This window comes from Petaurus breviceps, unplaced genomic scaffold (genome assembly GCF_028583685.1).
Source record: "Petaurus breviceps papuanus isolate PSGF00001 unplaced genomic scaffold, PetGlider_PUasm1.0 90721, whole genome shotgun sequence".
Taxonomy (NCBI): Eukaryota; Metazoa; Chordata; class Mammalia; order Diprotodontia; family Petauridae; genus Petaurus; species Petaurus breviceps.
In genome coordinates, this window is record NW_027187322.1 from 1,805,323 (window position 1) to 1,822,025 (window position 16,703).

General features: G+C 49.2%; 1 protein-coding gene across 3 annotated transcripts in view; it reads right to left on the reverse strand.

Annotated features, from left to right (window-relative positions):
* The window catches only part of NRXN2 (neurexin 2), a 162,205-nt gene that overhangs the window by 111,871 nt on the left and 33,631 nt on the right, over positions 1–16,703 (reverse strand). For 2 of the 3 annotated variants that reach the window (XM_069066259.1, XM_069066258.1), the window contains exon 6: positions 10,073–10,096. The exons of the other annotated variant lie outside the window; for it this stretch is intronic. In XM_069066259.1, coding sequence (XP_068922360.1) covers positions 10,073–10,096 — 24 coding nt within the window. The remainder of the gene's footprint in view (positions 1–10,072; positions 10,097–16,703) is intronic. 3 annotated transcript variants of the gene reach the window in all.

Below are 16,703 nucleotides of genomic sequence, written 5' to 3' on the forward strand. Positions count from 1 at the left end.
GGGGCTGTCTGGCATAAACTCTAAATCCTATGCTGGCGCACGTTGGCTACGTTGGGTTGGACTGTAAGTAGGGCTCATGGGTAGAGAACTGGGGGCAGGGGGCCTGGACTTTGGGAGAGAGAAGTTTTAGGGAAGGTGCCCTGTGGCCAAATGGGTAAAGAGAGGGCCTATAAGTCATGATGGCCTGATTCACCTGTGGCTGTGTGGCCCTGGGCAAGTCAGATAACCTCTCAATGCTCCAGACTAATTTCTAAGGCTAGCAGAGTCTGATAGACATTGAGGGAGAGAATTTTCTCATTGGGAGTTTTCTGTAGTAATGATACCTCAGATCTAGTCTAACATAGCAATTTAGAGAGGTTGAGGAAGGTCCTGGGCCAGAAAATCTTGGGGCTGGAGTAGGGGTACAGGATCCCTAGGTTCCATGGTCTGTCCTGTCTCTGTTTGGACAAACCACCCCTCTCCCTCATCTACCCATCACTCCGCCCTTGTATGCACACAGTTCCTGCCTCAGTTTCCCCTCTCTGAAACAGCGTGGGGTGGAGAAAGAGTCAAGGGTGAGAGAGTGGCATTCCAGCGATGTCCTACAAGACCCCTCCCCTCCAGTCCATACGCACATGCCACCAGCCATCTTCCATCCTCTTGGTCTCAGGGCAGGGTATTGAAGCAGATTGGAAGGGAGAGAGGGGCGCTTTTCTCTGCTCTGCAGGCCTTCAGCTCTCTAGGTTCAGCCAGAGAATGGTCTGTGAGCTGGAGTGCTGGGGGGCCAGGTAGCATAGAGAGGAGCTACCACCTGGGAACCATCAAACCTTGTGCTGAAGGAAGGATGCCTGGATTCAGAGGCAAGGAAGGGAAGTGGGGGGAGGGCGCAGCTGCCATGGGAGGGAGGCTGAGCTGACAGTCTGAAAGGGATCTTGGGTTGTTTTTGGTTGTGGTGTCTGTGTCGTTGGTTGGTTTGGGTTTTTTCTTGTTCTTGTTTCGTTTTATTTTTTTAGTTGGGAAGGAGGTAAGTGTTGGAGTGTTTATTTCCTCTTCCCCCCCGGGGTCTGGGGGGATTGGGCAAGGGGAAGGAAAGGGCTCATTAGTATGAGTCACGAACACATGCAAATGAGTTAGAATAGGCAAGGAAGGGGCAAGGGATGGATGGGGCTCCTGGAGGCTGGGGGTGGAGTGGGGAGGAAGTGGGTCAGAGGCTGAGGTAAGAACTAGAATGAAGGTCAATGGGAGCAGAAATGAGGAAGAATCAGGAAAGGGGACACTGGGGCAAAGGTGTGGAGAGAATTGAGGTAGAGGCTAGAAGTGAAGATTTCAGAGTCTTTGTAAAAGTAGGGGATAGAGGCTGGAGGTTAGGGTAAGGGATGAGGGTGGAGAAAGGGCAATGATGGAGGCTAAGCTCAATCCTTTCCTCTCCATCTCTCTCTAGGATGTCACTGACAGACAGTCTGCCTCCTCCCCACTCGACAATCTAGCACACAATGCCTTTCTGTCTAGCGTCACTCCCCTGTGCAGGAAGCTTGTTTACCCAGTCAGTCTGTGAGCTCTGGAGGGCACAGAGACCCAAGGTTGAAAACGGACAGCCCTCACCCCACCCTCACCCCTTTCTCCATCTTCCCACAAGGTCCAAGGTCTTTAATAGAAGGCCCCTTTTGTCCATCAACCCTCTGGGTAGGATGCTTCCAATTCTCTAATGTTGTAGGTGTCTGAATGAGGGGAAAGGAGAGGGTCTCTCCTACTCTCAGAAACATCCAGAAAATGAAATGAGTATCCTCCCCTGGTCATCTATTCCGGTGACTCAACTCCAGGCATCTTCTATTCTATCTAATCTCAATCTCTTGTACAGTAATGATCTCTTCCCTTCCTAGCTGCTTTGCCCTCCTCTTCTCTTCTGGTCTTTCCTAGCCAATCAGTCTAGGTGGGTCACCAGCCCACCTTATCTTCTCTGTGGTTGCCTTGAGTTCTCCTCAGATCCAATCTCCAGGGGCAGGAGGCAAGTTATTCCCTTCTGATGGTCAAGCTTCCTCTAACCCTCACCTTAACCTTTTTGGGGTTCCCATGATCTTTGATGACAAAGCAGAGGAATGGAAAGAAGGGAAGAGAGCGAGTGGTTCGGAACAATGGGAGAGAGTCGGAGGAGAAGGAATGGACTCAGGGTGGGCAGTGTGGAGAAGGAGAAAGGGTCAGTGGGGAGAGTTGGGAGTAGGTCTTTGGGGGGAGGGGGAGATGAATTGGGTTAGTAAAACCCTACTGTTCCCTCAGACAAAATCATAAAGTCCAGACACAAAAATGGCGGCTCGTTAGTAGAAGCAGGAAACGGGAGTGCAAACCCCTCATCCCTCCCACTCCCCCCCCCGGGGCCATGACCCCCAGCTCCCCTAACCCCCCCGCCCGGCTTCTGGAGGGACAGGGGCCGGCTGGGGGAGGAAAGGAAGGAGGGTAGGGGGACACAGTGCCATCAGCAGCAACAGCCAAAGCCAGGGGGACACATGCAGGTTAGGGGGGCTGGGATGGAGGAGCCAGGCCAAGCTAAGGGAAGCCAAGGGCTTGCAGCCATGGGCCCAGGGCATGCAGTGGGGAAAGGGCAGAGGCAAGCTGAGAGATGGAGCCAAGAGATTTGAGGGAGGAAAGAGTTCCTTCCAAAAGCAGAGGGGGTGGAAAGAAGATATGTTGAAAAAACAGGGCTGTTCAAAGTAAAGAACATCTCAGGATCCTGAACTTCATCTCCTGTTTGGGACCCTTGCCTACCCATCCACAAGTCAATTGCACCCAACCAATCAGAAACACAATGCTCTCTCTCTCTCTCTCTCTCTCCCTCTCTCTCTCTGTCTCACTCTCCTTTCTCTCTGTCTCTCTGTTTCTCTCTCTCTCTCTCTCTCTCTCTCTCTCTCTCTCTCTCTCTCTCTCACACACACACACACACACACACACACAAACATGACCCCAGAGCACCATGGACAGCACCCAGCACATACAAAAGTCCTTCCTCCATTCTCCCTATACAAAGAGGTTGCCACTAGAAGTGCAGGTTCCAGTCCACCTAGGCTTACAGGCTTAGAGTCAGAAGGGTCCTCAGAGGCTGTCTAGCCCAACTTCCTTATTTTCATGATAAGGAAACTGAGGCCCAGAGAGGTTGTGACCTGCCCTTGGTCCCCTAACATGAAATCTGGTGCCACCTCACTTCCTGCTGCCAACCCTGGCAGGGTGGAAGATTAAAGAGGGCTGGCTTCTATATTTTCTCGGGGTTTCCCTGCCTGTTCATCTGCCTTGTGCTCCACTCCCTCCTCCAAAGGCATTAATGGAAAGTTGGCACAGGAGTCAAAACCCAACTCTGTTGTTTGTCAGTGGGATAACCTTAGCAAGCCCCTTCCCTCTCTGGGCCTCATTGTCCTCAACTGTAAAATGAGGGTGCTGGATTCAGTGAGGTCCGAGATACCTTCCACTGTGGATAGAGCACTGGACTTGGACTCAGGAAGACCTCAGTTTCTATCCAGCCTCAAATGCTAACTAGACACATAATCACTCTGTGCTTCAGTTACCCCATCTTCAGAGAATAGATGATGACACCTATGGTAAAGAATCCTTGTGGGGCTCAAGCATATAGCACTAAATACATGTCAGTTATTAGCATGAGAACCAAAGTGATAAATGTTCAGGGCTCAGGACCCAGGCCCAAAGTCAGAGAATACCTGAGACAAAATTAGAGGAAGGAAGGAAAATCCATTAAGCCTCATCTGCCCCCTTCCCTTTCCCATCACCATCAATGGAGAGCTGATCTCTAGCCTCCTGTGGAAGAAGACCTGTGCCTGTGTATGTGCCAGAGACCGGCTTTGAGGCTTAACTGCTACTTCCTGGCTATTGGACCGTGGGCAAGGCATTGGATACAGAGCCTGAATGGGCTTTAGAGATCAAGTGCAGCACCCTCATTCTGCACATGAGGAAACTGAGATGAAGAGAAGTTAAATGACTACTGCAAGGTCCCAAAGGTTGTGAGTAGTAAAGGCAGATTTCCAGCCAAGGGTCCCTGAATCCAAAGTCAGTGTTCTTACCAGGACCATAATGCCTCCCTGGGTCTTGGTTTCCTTATCTGTAAAATACAGTTAATAATACTTTATGACACCCCTCCTAATATTATTGTAGGGAAAGCACTTTGGAAACCTTAACGCTTACCTACAAAAATGGGAGTGATTTATAACAATAAGAAATGCATGGAAGCAGTTCAGAGAAACTACTATACAAACTCAAGGCTTCATTCTCACTACTCAGACAAAAGGACAGACATCTGGAGCACACCTCACCAAAGCCCAGACTTCCAAAGGAAATCACAGGGTCCTCTCTGCCCAGTCTCAATCACCTTCACCTTCTTCACATCCATCTTCCACCTGGGCCAGGAGAACTGATTTTCAGATTGCTGAAGCTAAGGTTCCCTAAGGACCATGGACAGCAAAGAGGCTAGGTTTCCTGGATGGAGGGGGACAGACCCAGACACAAGGGCACTGAGAATACACAGTCTCACCAAATGTTAGGAATCATCCATTTTACAAATGGGGAATCTGCAGCTCAGAGGGGAAGTGATTAGACTAAATTATATGCCAATTAAATATCAAAAAGCGAATTAAAACCAAGGTCCTCTGACTACATAGTAGTTCTCCATACACAATATCATACTGGCCATCTGAAAGGGAAAGGAGCTACTGAGGGAAGTGGTGGGTTCCCCCTCACTGAAGCTCTTTGAGAGAAGACCAGGCAGTCACTTACATCTGCTTGGCCCAGTATGTGGCACACAGTAAGTGTTTAATAAATGCTTGTTAATTTGACTTGTGGAGGCAATCATAAGGAGATTCTTGTTCAAGTATGGGCCAGACTAGATGCCTCAAAGGCCCTTCTAGCTCAGAGACCTTGGATTCCCATGGGCTGAAATAAGAAAGAATCTGCTCCTTCATCCCCAATTAATCAGAGGATTCACTGCCTCCAAAGCACTCTGTCTCCTCCATTCTGGGGATCTATTGATCACAGAATCTCAAGACTGAAAAAGAAACATCAGAGGCATCTAGGCAAACCTCTACAACATCCTCGACAAGCCCTTCTGTGATGGGGGATTCATCACCAAGACAATTCATTCCATTCTGGGCCAACCTGAATCATTAGGAAGTTTTTGAAGTTTCTGCCATTTCCACCCACTGCTCCCAGTTCTCTGGGACCAAGAAACACAAGTCTAATCTCTCTTCCATGCGGTGCCTCTTCAAAACTTGAACATACAACTCCTCCCATATCCCTAAGTCTTCTTTTCTCCAAACTAAACATCCTTTAACCAAACCTCATACAGGGAAATTTCAAGGCCATTCACCATTGTGATTACCTGCCAACTTGTCCATTTCCCTCCTAAAAACTAGTGTCCAGGACCCAGCACAATATTCCAAGTGCAGTCTGACCAGAAGAAAGAACAGCAGGACCATCACGTCTCTGTTCCTCGTGCCCAACTCTGCGTGACCCCATTTGGAGTTCTCTTGGCAGAGATACTGGACCGGTTTGCCATTTCTTTCTCCAGGTCATTTTTTCAGGTGAAGAATTCAGGCAATCAGAGTAAAGTGATTTACCCAAGATCACAGGAGCTAGTAAGTGTCTGAGGCCATATTCAGACTCAGGTTTTCCTAAGTCCAGGCCAGTCGATCTATCCATGGCATCACCTAGTTGCCCCTCATGACATGCAGCCCAATATGTGAGGCTGTTGAGGGCTTTGGGGATCCTGACTCTGCCATTTTATGTTCCAGGAGCATGGTGCTGCAACTTTGATAAGCATGTTATCCATGCTTTCATCTAAGTCATCAGTAAAAGTCTGGAATGGCTCAGAGTAAAGGACAAAACTCTGAAGCATCCCACCAGACTTTCTTCCTAACTATCATCAAGCCATCAATGACCATGCTTTGGGTCCAGTCACTCACAGGTCAGGCATGTCACAGATTTAGAGCCTTAAGGGATCTAGACAAAGAATCCCATAAGACCTGGGTTCAAATCCCCTTTCTGCCACTTAGTAAGCATATGATCTTGGACAAGTCACTTCCCCTCAATTCTCTAATTTTATAGATGAGAAAACTGAGGCCCGGAAAGGTTAATGCTAATGTTCTTAAGGCAAAGACTTTACTATGTCCTACAAGGAGTCAGTGGCAACAGGCAACAGCAAGTCCTCTAAGTACAAATTTAGAACTTCTTTTACATTGCTTTGCTGCCTCTCAGTCATTCAATCAACAGGCAAGCACTTATTAAGTGCCTACTAGATGCTGGACACTGTACTGGAACAAAACCTAGCTCTGAATCAGCTGACTATTCTACTGTCTACCCCACAGCTCTCCATTTTGTCAACAGAGAGATGGCAGGAGAGGCTTTGCCAAATGTTTGCTACAATCCAAGTAAGTTGTGTCTAAAATATTCCCTGGCTTTTCCAACCTCGCAACCCCATCAAAAAAGAAACAAGGCTGGTCTGCCCAAACCATTGTCTTTGCTAAAGGATAACTGACCATCCCTTTATTTTGTGTCCTGAGATTCTGTTCCTGGAATTGATGTTGAGCTTACCAGCTTCTGGTTTGCAAACTTACTCTCTTTCCATTTTTGGAAGGCAGGACATCTGCCCTCTCCAGAGCCACTCCCAGTGCCTCTCCCATCCTCCAGGATCCTTCCAAGATCCTTGACCGAGGCTTTGCCATAACATCTGCCATTTCCTTAGTAACCTGAAATGTCATTCATCCGAGTCTGGTGGCTCAACAAAGGTACCATTTCTCTATTCAGATTTTCAGCACCCTGTTAGCCATTTCTTTCCTGTCACTAGAGTACAATAGAAGGGAAATTGATTTTTAATCCAGAAACCTTGGTTTAAATTCCAGTTATGCCACTTATTGACAGTGAAACCACAGATAACTCATTTCACCTCTGCACATCTGTTTCCTTTCCTCTTTTAAACAGACCCTCTGACATTCCTTGTTCTATGTTCTAAAGTCACTCCCAGATCCGACATTCCTTGTTCTGTGTTCTAAGGTCCCTCTCAAATCTGACATTCCTTGTTCTGTGTTCTAAGGTCGCTCCCAGATCCGACATTCCTTGTTCTGTGTTCTTAGGTCCCTCTCAAATCTGACATTCCTTGTTCTGTGTTCTAAGGTTGCTCCCAGATCCGACATTCTTTGTTCTGTGTTCTAAGGTCGCTCCCAGATCTCAAATTCCTTGTTATGTATTCTAAGATCCTTCCCAGTGCTAACATTCTATGTTTTATGTTCTAACATCCCTACCAAATCTGATATTCCTTGTTTTGTGTTCTAAGGTCGCTCCCAGATCTGACATTCCTTGTTCTACGTTCTAAGGTCCTTCCCATTCTATTTGGATTCCCATGCATGACAAGGCAAGGAGAGTGCTAGTCTCCCTGGTGCTATAACGTATTCTCAAGGTTTGTCCTAAAGTGAGACTAGCAGGTTTTTCCAAAGAACCGACCTGGAGGGGAGCTGCTAACCCTTCAGCTGGAGAAGCTGGAGATGACAAGCCCACATTTCATGACTCTCAGTGTCTCAGGGATGAGGACAGACAGTGCATGTATCTCCATCAGGCAGGGGAGAAAAGGAAGCCCAGAGGAGCTGAGACATTTGCCCCAAATCACACAGCCCAGTCAGTGGTGGACTTCACCCCTAGTGGTCACAGTGATGCTGACTGCTCACATTTCTGGGTGCTTAAAGGAGTGAAAAGCACTTTGGGGAGTTATTTCATTTGATCCCCACAACAACCCTGTCAAGTAGGTGCTGCTGGTTGCCCCCCTTTACAGAGGAGTGAGCTGAGGCAGCTTGCAAGCAAAATGTGAGTGGGAGTCCTCCTGACTCCAAGCTGTCTCCTAGCCAGCATGGCACCCTGGCTACTCCTGTCTTTGGTCTGTCATTTGGCCCTTGCCTTTGGGTCCAGCTGGTCCTCTAGGTTATGACCTAGCCACTATTTAGGGAGACTTGCAAATAAATACCAAATCTAACCAGTCCATTGTAAATGCTCACCTACACTCCCCCTATTCTGACCTAGGTAGGGGAAGAAAGGGCGATTGGCCAGGCTCTTTTAGAATGGAAACTCCCTGAGACAAGGGATTGTGTTATGGTCAGATGGGATGCCCCTGCTGCATTCTGACCCATCTCTCCTTGGGACACTGGGAGGAACTGCAGCTAGCAAGGCAGGATTGTGCAGAGGGTGTGCCCCATTTAGACTAGAATGCAGGCCAGGAAAGGAAGCTTGGGGCAGGAGACACAGCCTAAGGCAGTGAGCAGGGGGCATTTGGCGTGGGAATCCCTTGGTTCAACTGCTGGCTTTGCTTCCCTGAGCTTCAGTTTTCCCATCTGTAAAATGAGCATAGTAACATTTGAATGATCTTTGTTACTGGGGTGGTGAGGGGAAAACCTTAGAGAGGAGTTATTAAATGGAAGCTATGTCTCTTGGGAGAATTGGGGCTCATTGGGAAAGACTCATTGAGGAAGAGTATGGGTTTGGAGTAGTAGGTGATGCCACTGTGGATAGAGCAGCAGGCCTGGAGTTGAGAAGACTCCTCTTCTTAAGATCAAATCTGGCCTCAGACATTCACTAGCTGTGTGACCCTGGACAAGTCCCTTAACCCTGTTTGCCTCCGTTTCCTCATCTGTAAAATGAGCGGGAGAAGGAAATGGCAGAACACTCCAGGATCTCTGCCAAGAAAACCCCGACTGGGGTCACAGAGAGTTGGACAGGACTGAAAAATGTCTAAACAACAAGATGAGTTAAGGCCAGAGTTGGGAACACCACTGTCCTCCCAATGCCCCTCAGAGGCCCAGCTCCCAGAGCCCTCAGTGATGGCCAGATACCTGCATATCATTGACCCACAGAGGCTGAAATGGGAATGGCGTCAGCCCACCACTAGCCACCTCCTCACAGACATGTAGCCACAAAGACGCCTGTTCTTCAGCACATGTATGTAGTGAGACCCATGTCACCATCCGGTCGCATCCATCCAGTCACACGGCAACATCCTAGATCACACACACACACACAAAATCCTTCTACCGCTGAGCTCAGCAAGAACACCCAGGTCCCCTCCCCCCAAAGTCTCTTTTCTCACTACCTCCCCCTCAAAGAGGAAGGAAATCAACCTCTTCCCCAGGGGTCATGCAGGATAGGGGCCAGAAGGAGAGGAAGGAGGATGGATGGAGAAGGGAAGACAGTGTGAGACACAGTGTTAGTCGGAGCTGCAGAGCGGTCTGGGGGAGAACAGGACACTGTCCCTGGTTGGGGGGCAGAGGAAGACCCTTCATGCCATGCAGTATGTAGAGGGGAAGGGCCGGGCACCCCTAAGGCAGAGCAAGGAGGCCACCTTTCCCCTGGCAGCCAACCTCAACCCCTGGAAACATGAGACCAGCCCCCGGAGCTGTATCTGGGGAGGTGGAAAGCAAAATAGTCTTCCTCACTGGTCCCCAGGGAGATCTGTCATAGCCAATGTCCCTGCATCTCCCCTACACACACATACTTCTAGAGATCCCACCCTGTTGGCTGCCATGGGGCTCTCCCCATCCCAACCCCAGGGAGCCCGTCCTTGGGAGCTGACAGTGAGCGAAGGCACAGCATGTCATGGGATGGCGTTTTCCATGGATTTTCCGGAGACCAAGAAAGAAACCAAACCAAAGAAGGAAAAAAATAAACAAACAAAAGAGAAGGAAGAAACCAACTAAATAAAGCAACAGAAATAAGGGGCTGGCATTGGGACTGGCCTCCCCAGAGTCAATGCTGGCAGAGGCCCTCCCCCCAGTTCTCTCCGGCTGGTGGCCTGAATTTGGGGTGGGGAGGAATCAGCCAGATTTCTTGATTTCCATTTGACTTTGGATCAAGAAGGAAAAGAAAAGGGGAAAAGAAAGGAGGAACAACAGAAAGGAGAGAGAAGCAAAATCCAAAGGTCGTCCAGAACCAGCTGGAGGAGCGAACCAAACCAAAGAGGCCAAAGGAACCAAAGAAGGAGAATCGAACAGTTAAAAAAAACCCACGGCAAACCAAACGATAAGACAATTAGAGTGATATCTACCAGGTAATGCAGTTTGTTTACCATAGCGTGTCCAATCCCTGCGTGCTGCACCGGAGGGGCGGGGAGGGAGGGGGGTCACAAACAAACAAAAAAACGAACAAAAAAAAGAATGAAAGAAAAGAAAAATAAAATGACCAACCGTGAAACTCAAGAAAGGAGGAGAAATATATATCTCTATATATTTGGTTGTTCGCTCCGGCCCTCCCACCCCAGGGTTCGGCTGAAAACTCTTAAAATTTAGAAAAAATCCAAGTTCTGATGGGGCCATAAAAGGAAACAAGGAGGAACTTGACCCCCTCGTGTCCCACGTCTGCTTCTTCCTTTCTTCCTCCCTCCACCCCCCAGCCCTGGACCCTTTTTCATGCCCTCAATCCCCTTCCCCGGAGAGCCGTCTGCAGATAGGTTAGAGATCTTGGTTAGTAGAGAAAGAAACAAGAAAAGAATCAGGACTGAGAAACCAAGGACTAAAAAATGGCCAACATTCCATAGATGAGACAGAAAAGGTTAGTTCGTTTTCCGCCCCCATCCCCCCACCTCTCCAGCCCCGCCCTCCCAGCCCCCGCCCCGCCCCCGCCCCCCACACCAGGTTGTAAGCGTGTTAGTAACACACACAAGTCGGTAACGGGGTTGTCCAACAAAGAGGGTTAAGGGGAGGGGTGGGGGGGAAGGCAGGGTGGTTAAAAAGCAAACCTAACTATGCGTATTAGTAAATCCCATCAGCTGAAATGTCACGGGGTGGGGGTTAGGGCTTGGGGGAAGGGAGGGGAGAGGAGAGGGATGTGAGAGAGGCGTGATCTATTGGGTTGGGCAGTTGATTGGTGGGCTTATGGGCTCAGTGGCAGCCAGACGGCTTCCAGATTCAAAGAGATGGTTGGGGTTGGCCACTTAGTTGACCAGTTGACCAGCTGGGGTCTTGGACAATGAGTTGTCTGCTTGGTGACCATCCAGCTAGCTGATTGGTGGTGGGCTGGCAGTCAATAGCTCCTTGAAAACCAACTGGCTGATAGGGACGTGAAACTTTTATTTGGGGGCCTAAAGAATGTTCCAAAGTAACATAGTGGGCAAGGCATGGGGACAGGAATTCAAGGAGGCATGAGGGTGCCCCCAGCTCCTCTCATTTTGGTCTCTTCTCTTCACCAAGAATGGAAGAGGAAGACTGAATCATTGTGAGAATTAGAAAGATGTCATTTTTCCAAGTACAGTTAGAAGAGGATGTTTTCCCAATAATTTCCAATTGTTCCAAGCCCTCCCCCTCCCACGTTCTTCCCTCCCCTCCTGCCTGCTCCCCCAAATAACCAAATCTCATCCTCCCTGCCATTATTCACTTTTTGAGAGCCCCACCATTTCCCAAAGGTTCCCATGATTCTTTCCACCAACACTATTCCCTCTCATCCTTCTGGACAGTGACTTCCCTGTAAATGACACTTCCCCATCATCCCCTGAAAAAGAAAATCACCTAATTTACCCCATCGTCCAAGCTCCCTGCTTCCATCTACAACTACAGACGCCACATAAGTCCTTCCACAACCCCAATAACTCAGGGAACTCATTCTCCCTAACCCCCATGGTCCATGAATACCCACCCATAGGCCTGGCTGCCTTCCACAAACACTCCTTTCTCTCCAGGTCCCTTAGGAAGGAGGATTAGCCAAACCACATCCTCCTGCCCCGTGGCTCCTAGTGGGTCATAAGTCCCTTTCTCTCCACGCTCCCTTCAGAGAATGACCCTGAACTTGGGAGCCAAGGGCATAAGGAGGAGGAAACGCTGGGGCAGCACAGATGATAGACAGGGCACTAAACAATGTAGGGAACCTTCAGTGGGAAGGCATTGGGCACCAAGGAGTGGCATTAAAGGGGCAGGCCCATTAGGAAGAATGTTGGCAAAACTAACAGACACAGTGCTAATTCAGGAAGACAATGGCGAAGAAACCCATGAAATTCCCAGTAATGGGATTCCATCTTTAGTAGCTGGGAGGAGTCCTAAATCACCAATATTAATCAGCAAGTGGCACATAAGTGCTTTGGACATCTCTGAATATGGGAGAAGATTCCACTCTAGGCAATACAATTCAACAAGTAATTATTCAAATGCCGTCTATGCACAAAGGGATGGGAAGCTCAGAGGTCAGTGCAACATGGAACCTGGCGAGAGGAAAACTGCAAGTGCTGGGGGAGAAGCAAGGCTTTAAGTGGAGAGAGCATGAAGGACTTAGCTCCAAGGCCCTTAAGTGGATAGTAAGGATGGCCATCCTCCCAGTCCCACAGCATGATCACCATGGCCAAAAATCCAGCCCCTGGTAACCACCAGGACCAGTTGTGTTAATCTGAGAGTAACATGGGGGCAGGGAGAGAACAGGTCTGACCAGCTTGCACAAAGGCTGTTCAAGGCTAAGAAAGAGAACAAGAAGAAAGATAGCACCGGAAACTGGCCTAGGAAGCCAGAAATTGAGTGGCTGATTTCTTCTAGTTAGCCGTGGGTGACTGACTTCCAGGTTTGAACCTCAGCTTCCCCATCTGTAAAGAAGGGCTCCTGCCACCCTCCTAGCTGTGACATTCTAGGCTCTAAGGCTATTCCCAGTCTGACTCTTATCCCAATGTCAAGTGGAGGGAGGAGAGGCAGTCCAGGCAGAAGACACTGTTGCCAAAGCCAGTGACCGGAGGAGCATCATTGATAAGCCTGTGTTTGTGGTCTGCACTGCAGCCCCAGGTGGGAGGTGACACTGAGTTTCAACAATACCCTCTCAGGGCTTCCAGTGAGTCAACTTCCTTTGTTTGTAATCCCCTCTCAGCCCAGATTCCACACTCTAGCAGGTAGGGGTGCCATAAAACAAGGGCATGAGCATTTCCATCTTGGAATGATCTTGAATCCTGAGAGGTTGAATGTGCCAGGACAAGAGTGATGGGGGAAGGGATAAAGGAAGGGAGTAGGAAGGTCGGAAGAGGCAGCAGACAGCCAGATGAGTCCCTACATCAGGGCCAGAGGGAGATGTGATGGGACTGAGAAAACAGCTACTGAATAATGATTGGGGGCAGTGTGAGATAACTCTGATTGCTAAGATTCAAGACTCAGGAGAGCAGGAGTCTTAGGTCAGAAAGGAGAAGACTGAGGAGGGAGGCAATTGGCATCTGCAAAATCATTAGAGGAATAGACAAAGCTGCCCACCACGGAACTGTCCACCAAATCCTGAAGTACGAGGAGAAGAATCCCCTCTGAAACTTGACCAAGGCAAGATTTAGGTCAAAAGTGTTTTCAGTGGAAGCTGGTAACCACCCTTTCTAAGGGATCCAGGCCTAACCATGGATCACAGGGAGCCAAAAGGGCCCTCAGAGGCTATCTGGTCCAAGCCCTCATTTTACAGAGGCATTCAGAGAGGTCAAGAGAGTACTCAAGGTCACACAAGAGGAACATGGTAAAGCCAGGATTTGAACCCAGGTCATCTGACTACAGATTGAGCATAGTCTCTGCTGTACCTCCCTGGGTGGAACTAAAATGGAAAGAACACTATATTTGGAGTCAGAAGATGGGGGTGAAAATTCTAGCTTTTCCCCCTTAGGATCCATGCGGGGGGAGCCCCTTCCCTTCTCTCAAGCCTCAGTTTCCTCAACCATCGAATGAGCTGGTTGGTCTAGATGACCTCAAAGCTTCTTTCCCCTCTAAGTCTCAGACCCCTGTGGGGTCTCTCCCTAATCTGAGAGTCTGTGATCCCATGGCACAGTGACACCAGTCACCTCTGAGAGGTGGCAGATGCAGGGATAGAAAGGAAATAACAAGTGCTCTGGGGTGTGGACACCATCATCAGGGCATTTATATGTCATTTTAATGTTTGTGAAGCACTTGGCAAATGTCTCAGGATCCTAAAAATGATTCTGATGGGGAGATGTTCTTAGTCTCATTATCATTATTATTCCTGTTTTATAGCTGAGAAAATTGAGGCAGACAGAAGTTAAGTGACTTGCCCAGGGTCATACCATTAATACATTTCTGAGGTCAAATTTGAACTGAGGTCCTCTTGACTCCAAGTCCAGCAGTCTATCCACTAGGTCACCTAGCAGCCTCTGATGTCTCTTTATGAATGTCAGAGACACCAAGGGCCCCCCCAAAGCTGGGCTGGACCTCACCTTACAGTCTAGGTGGGCAAGAATCGAGCCCCCCCCCCCCCGCCCCGGGCAGGTCATTCTCCAGGGATTTTCCATTGGCCAGGGTTTACCAGACTGGACCAACCAAAGCCTGACCAGGAGGTGAGCCCCTGCTCCTTTGAGCTGTCTCCACCCAGCAGCCTCTAGAGCACCCACACTTGGCCTCCAAGGAGGCTTCCTAAATGATTGCAGACTGACTGACTGCTTGATTACAGATGCATGTTGGTATAACTTGGCAGTCACTAGCTCTGTTCAATGGAAGGAGATTAATCAAGGCTCAAATACAGGACACAAAGATGTTAGGATCATAGACCTGAAGCCCAAAGAGATCTTAGACATTTTCTGGCTCAAATCCCCTTTGCACAGAGGAGAAACTGAGGCCCAGAGAGAAGACATTCTCGTGATCTTAGAGCACCATAAAGATGTGAGCTACTTTGCCCACTAGACTTTCCCCTGGAGAAATTAAAGTTGGAAATGGAAGCAGCTTTCTGAAGGTACCACCCTCCCCATTTCAAGTTGTCTGGCCTTGGGACTAACTCCCAAAGCAGCCCCCATCCTGGGGACCTGATGGGACATGTGCTAGCTCCTACGTCTATCCTAGATTGGAAGCTCCATGAGGGCAGGAAATGGGCCTGATCTTATCAAAACTTGTCTCGCCCTTGCCCTGTGCCCAACACAGATGAACTTCAAAAAGATGTGGTGACTGAATGAGGAGAGGATTCTCCAAAAAGCCACTTCAGAGTCCAAGTAAGAACAATTTTAGTTCCTCTATTGTTCTTAAGGTTTACAGAGTTGTCTCTTCCTCAGTCTTGTAGGAGAGGAGGGATGAGAACGATTAGGGAACAGGCTTAGAGACTGACTTTGTGACTTCTTTGGTATAAGGAGCTCCCAGGTGTGAGCTCCCTCTCCCAAGGCACCTTTAAAAATACTAGCTGGCATTATGGGGGAGAGCACTGGGCCTGGCCTCAGACATTCACTAGCTGTGAGACCCTGACAAGTCACTTAGCCCTGCTTGCCTCAGTTTCCTCGTCTGTAAAATGACCTGGAGAAGGAAATGGCAAAGTGCTCCAATATCTCTGTCGAGAAAACCCCAAATGAGGTCACAGAGAGTTAGTTGTTTGTGACTGAACAACGGCATTTATATAGCACATTAAGTTACAAAGGATTTTACAAATATTATCCCATTTAATTCCCACAACAGCTCCGTAAGGTAGGTGCTGTTATTATCCCCATTTTACAGATGAGGAAAAGGTAACACAGTTAGTGAATGTCAGAGGCCTGATCTGAACTTGGGTCTGACTCCAGACCTAGCAGTCTCAGATGAGAGGTTATGTCTCAAAAAGGATTTGAACTCAGGTCTTCCTGGATTCACTCTAACCAATGTCCCTTCTCTGCAACATATTAGTCCATTAACAAGCATTTATTATGCACTTGCTATGGACCAGACACTCTGCTAGGTTAGGAGGGCAAATACATGGTCCCTGCCCTCAAGGAGCTCACACTCTAATGCAAAGAGCTGGACAGAGTGCAATGGAAGGTGGCCCAGAGGAAGGTTGCAGAGAGGTGGCAGAAGGAAGCCTTGAAGGAAGCCAGCTTGGTTCTCCACTCAGGCCCAGCTCCTCTCCCTCCCTCTCAGCACCCACTCTAAATCACACTTAATTGTCTCCAGCTCTTATCTCCCCATTAGATCATCAGCTCCCCCAGGGCAGGGCTTAGGTCCTATCTGAACTCCAGATCTCCAAGCTGGCCTTGCACATGGCCTTAAGAGAGCAGGCTTTTAATAAACATGTGTTGAATTGGACTGATGGAGCCTTGGCATGGCCTTCATCATGGCGGCCTCAGGGCTGGGGGCTGGATCCCGATGAAAGGAGGGCCCCTTCCTCTGGGGTCGTCTCTGCCCTCCCCTCCCATCATGCCCCTAGGGGCTATCACGGGATACTAATGAATGGGATGGGGGGGGGGACGTATTTTGGTAGCTGAATTGCCTTCCTCATTTGGCTCTGGCTAGGCATTGAAATGAGCTCTCTGGCTAATGTTAAAATTAGCTCTCTGGCGAACGTTAAAGCAAGCTTTCTGGCTGGCGTCAAAAGGAACACACACTTGCTGAGCTGGGCCATGGCAGGAGCCCACTGGGCAGTGGAAGGAAGCAGGTCCCAGAATAAAAATAGGCCTCCACGAATCCACCCTGATGATGGCTGGCTCCCGGATAAATGGCCATCCCAGGCCACAGGGGAGGGAGGGGGCGGCCCCCCAAACTCAGGGCTATTTTCTCACAGCCTCGCTATGATTCCGGGCCTGACCATCCTGTCCGGACAATTCTTCCAAGGTCATGGTTTCCCCCTCTCTGCCCTCCTGCTGTCCAGCCTTCTGGCCTCACCATGGCTCCCGGCCACCTCCCAGGAGAAGGAGAGAATGTCTCTGGGTTGTGGTTGCTGCTGCTGAGGAGGCCAGGGCCAGCTCTCACCCCATTGGCCGTGGCAAGCACTTGGGGGAAAAACACTTGGAATTCACTTGA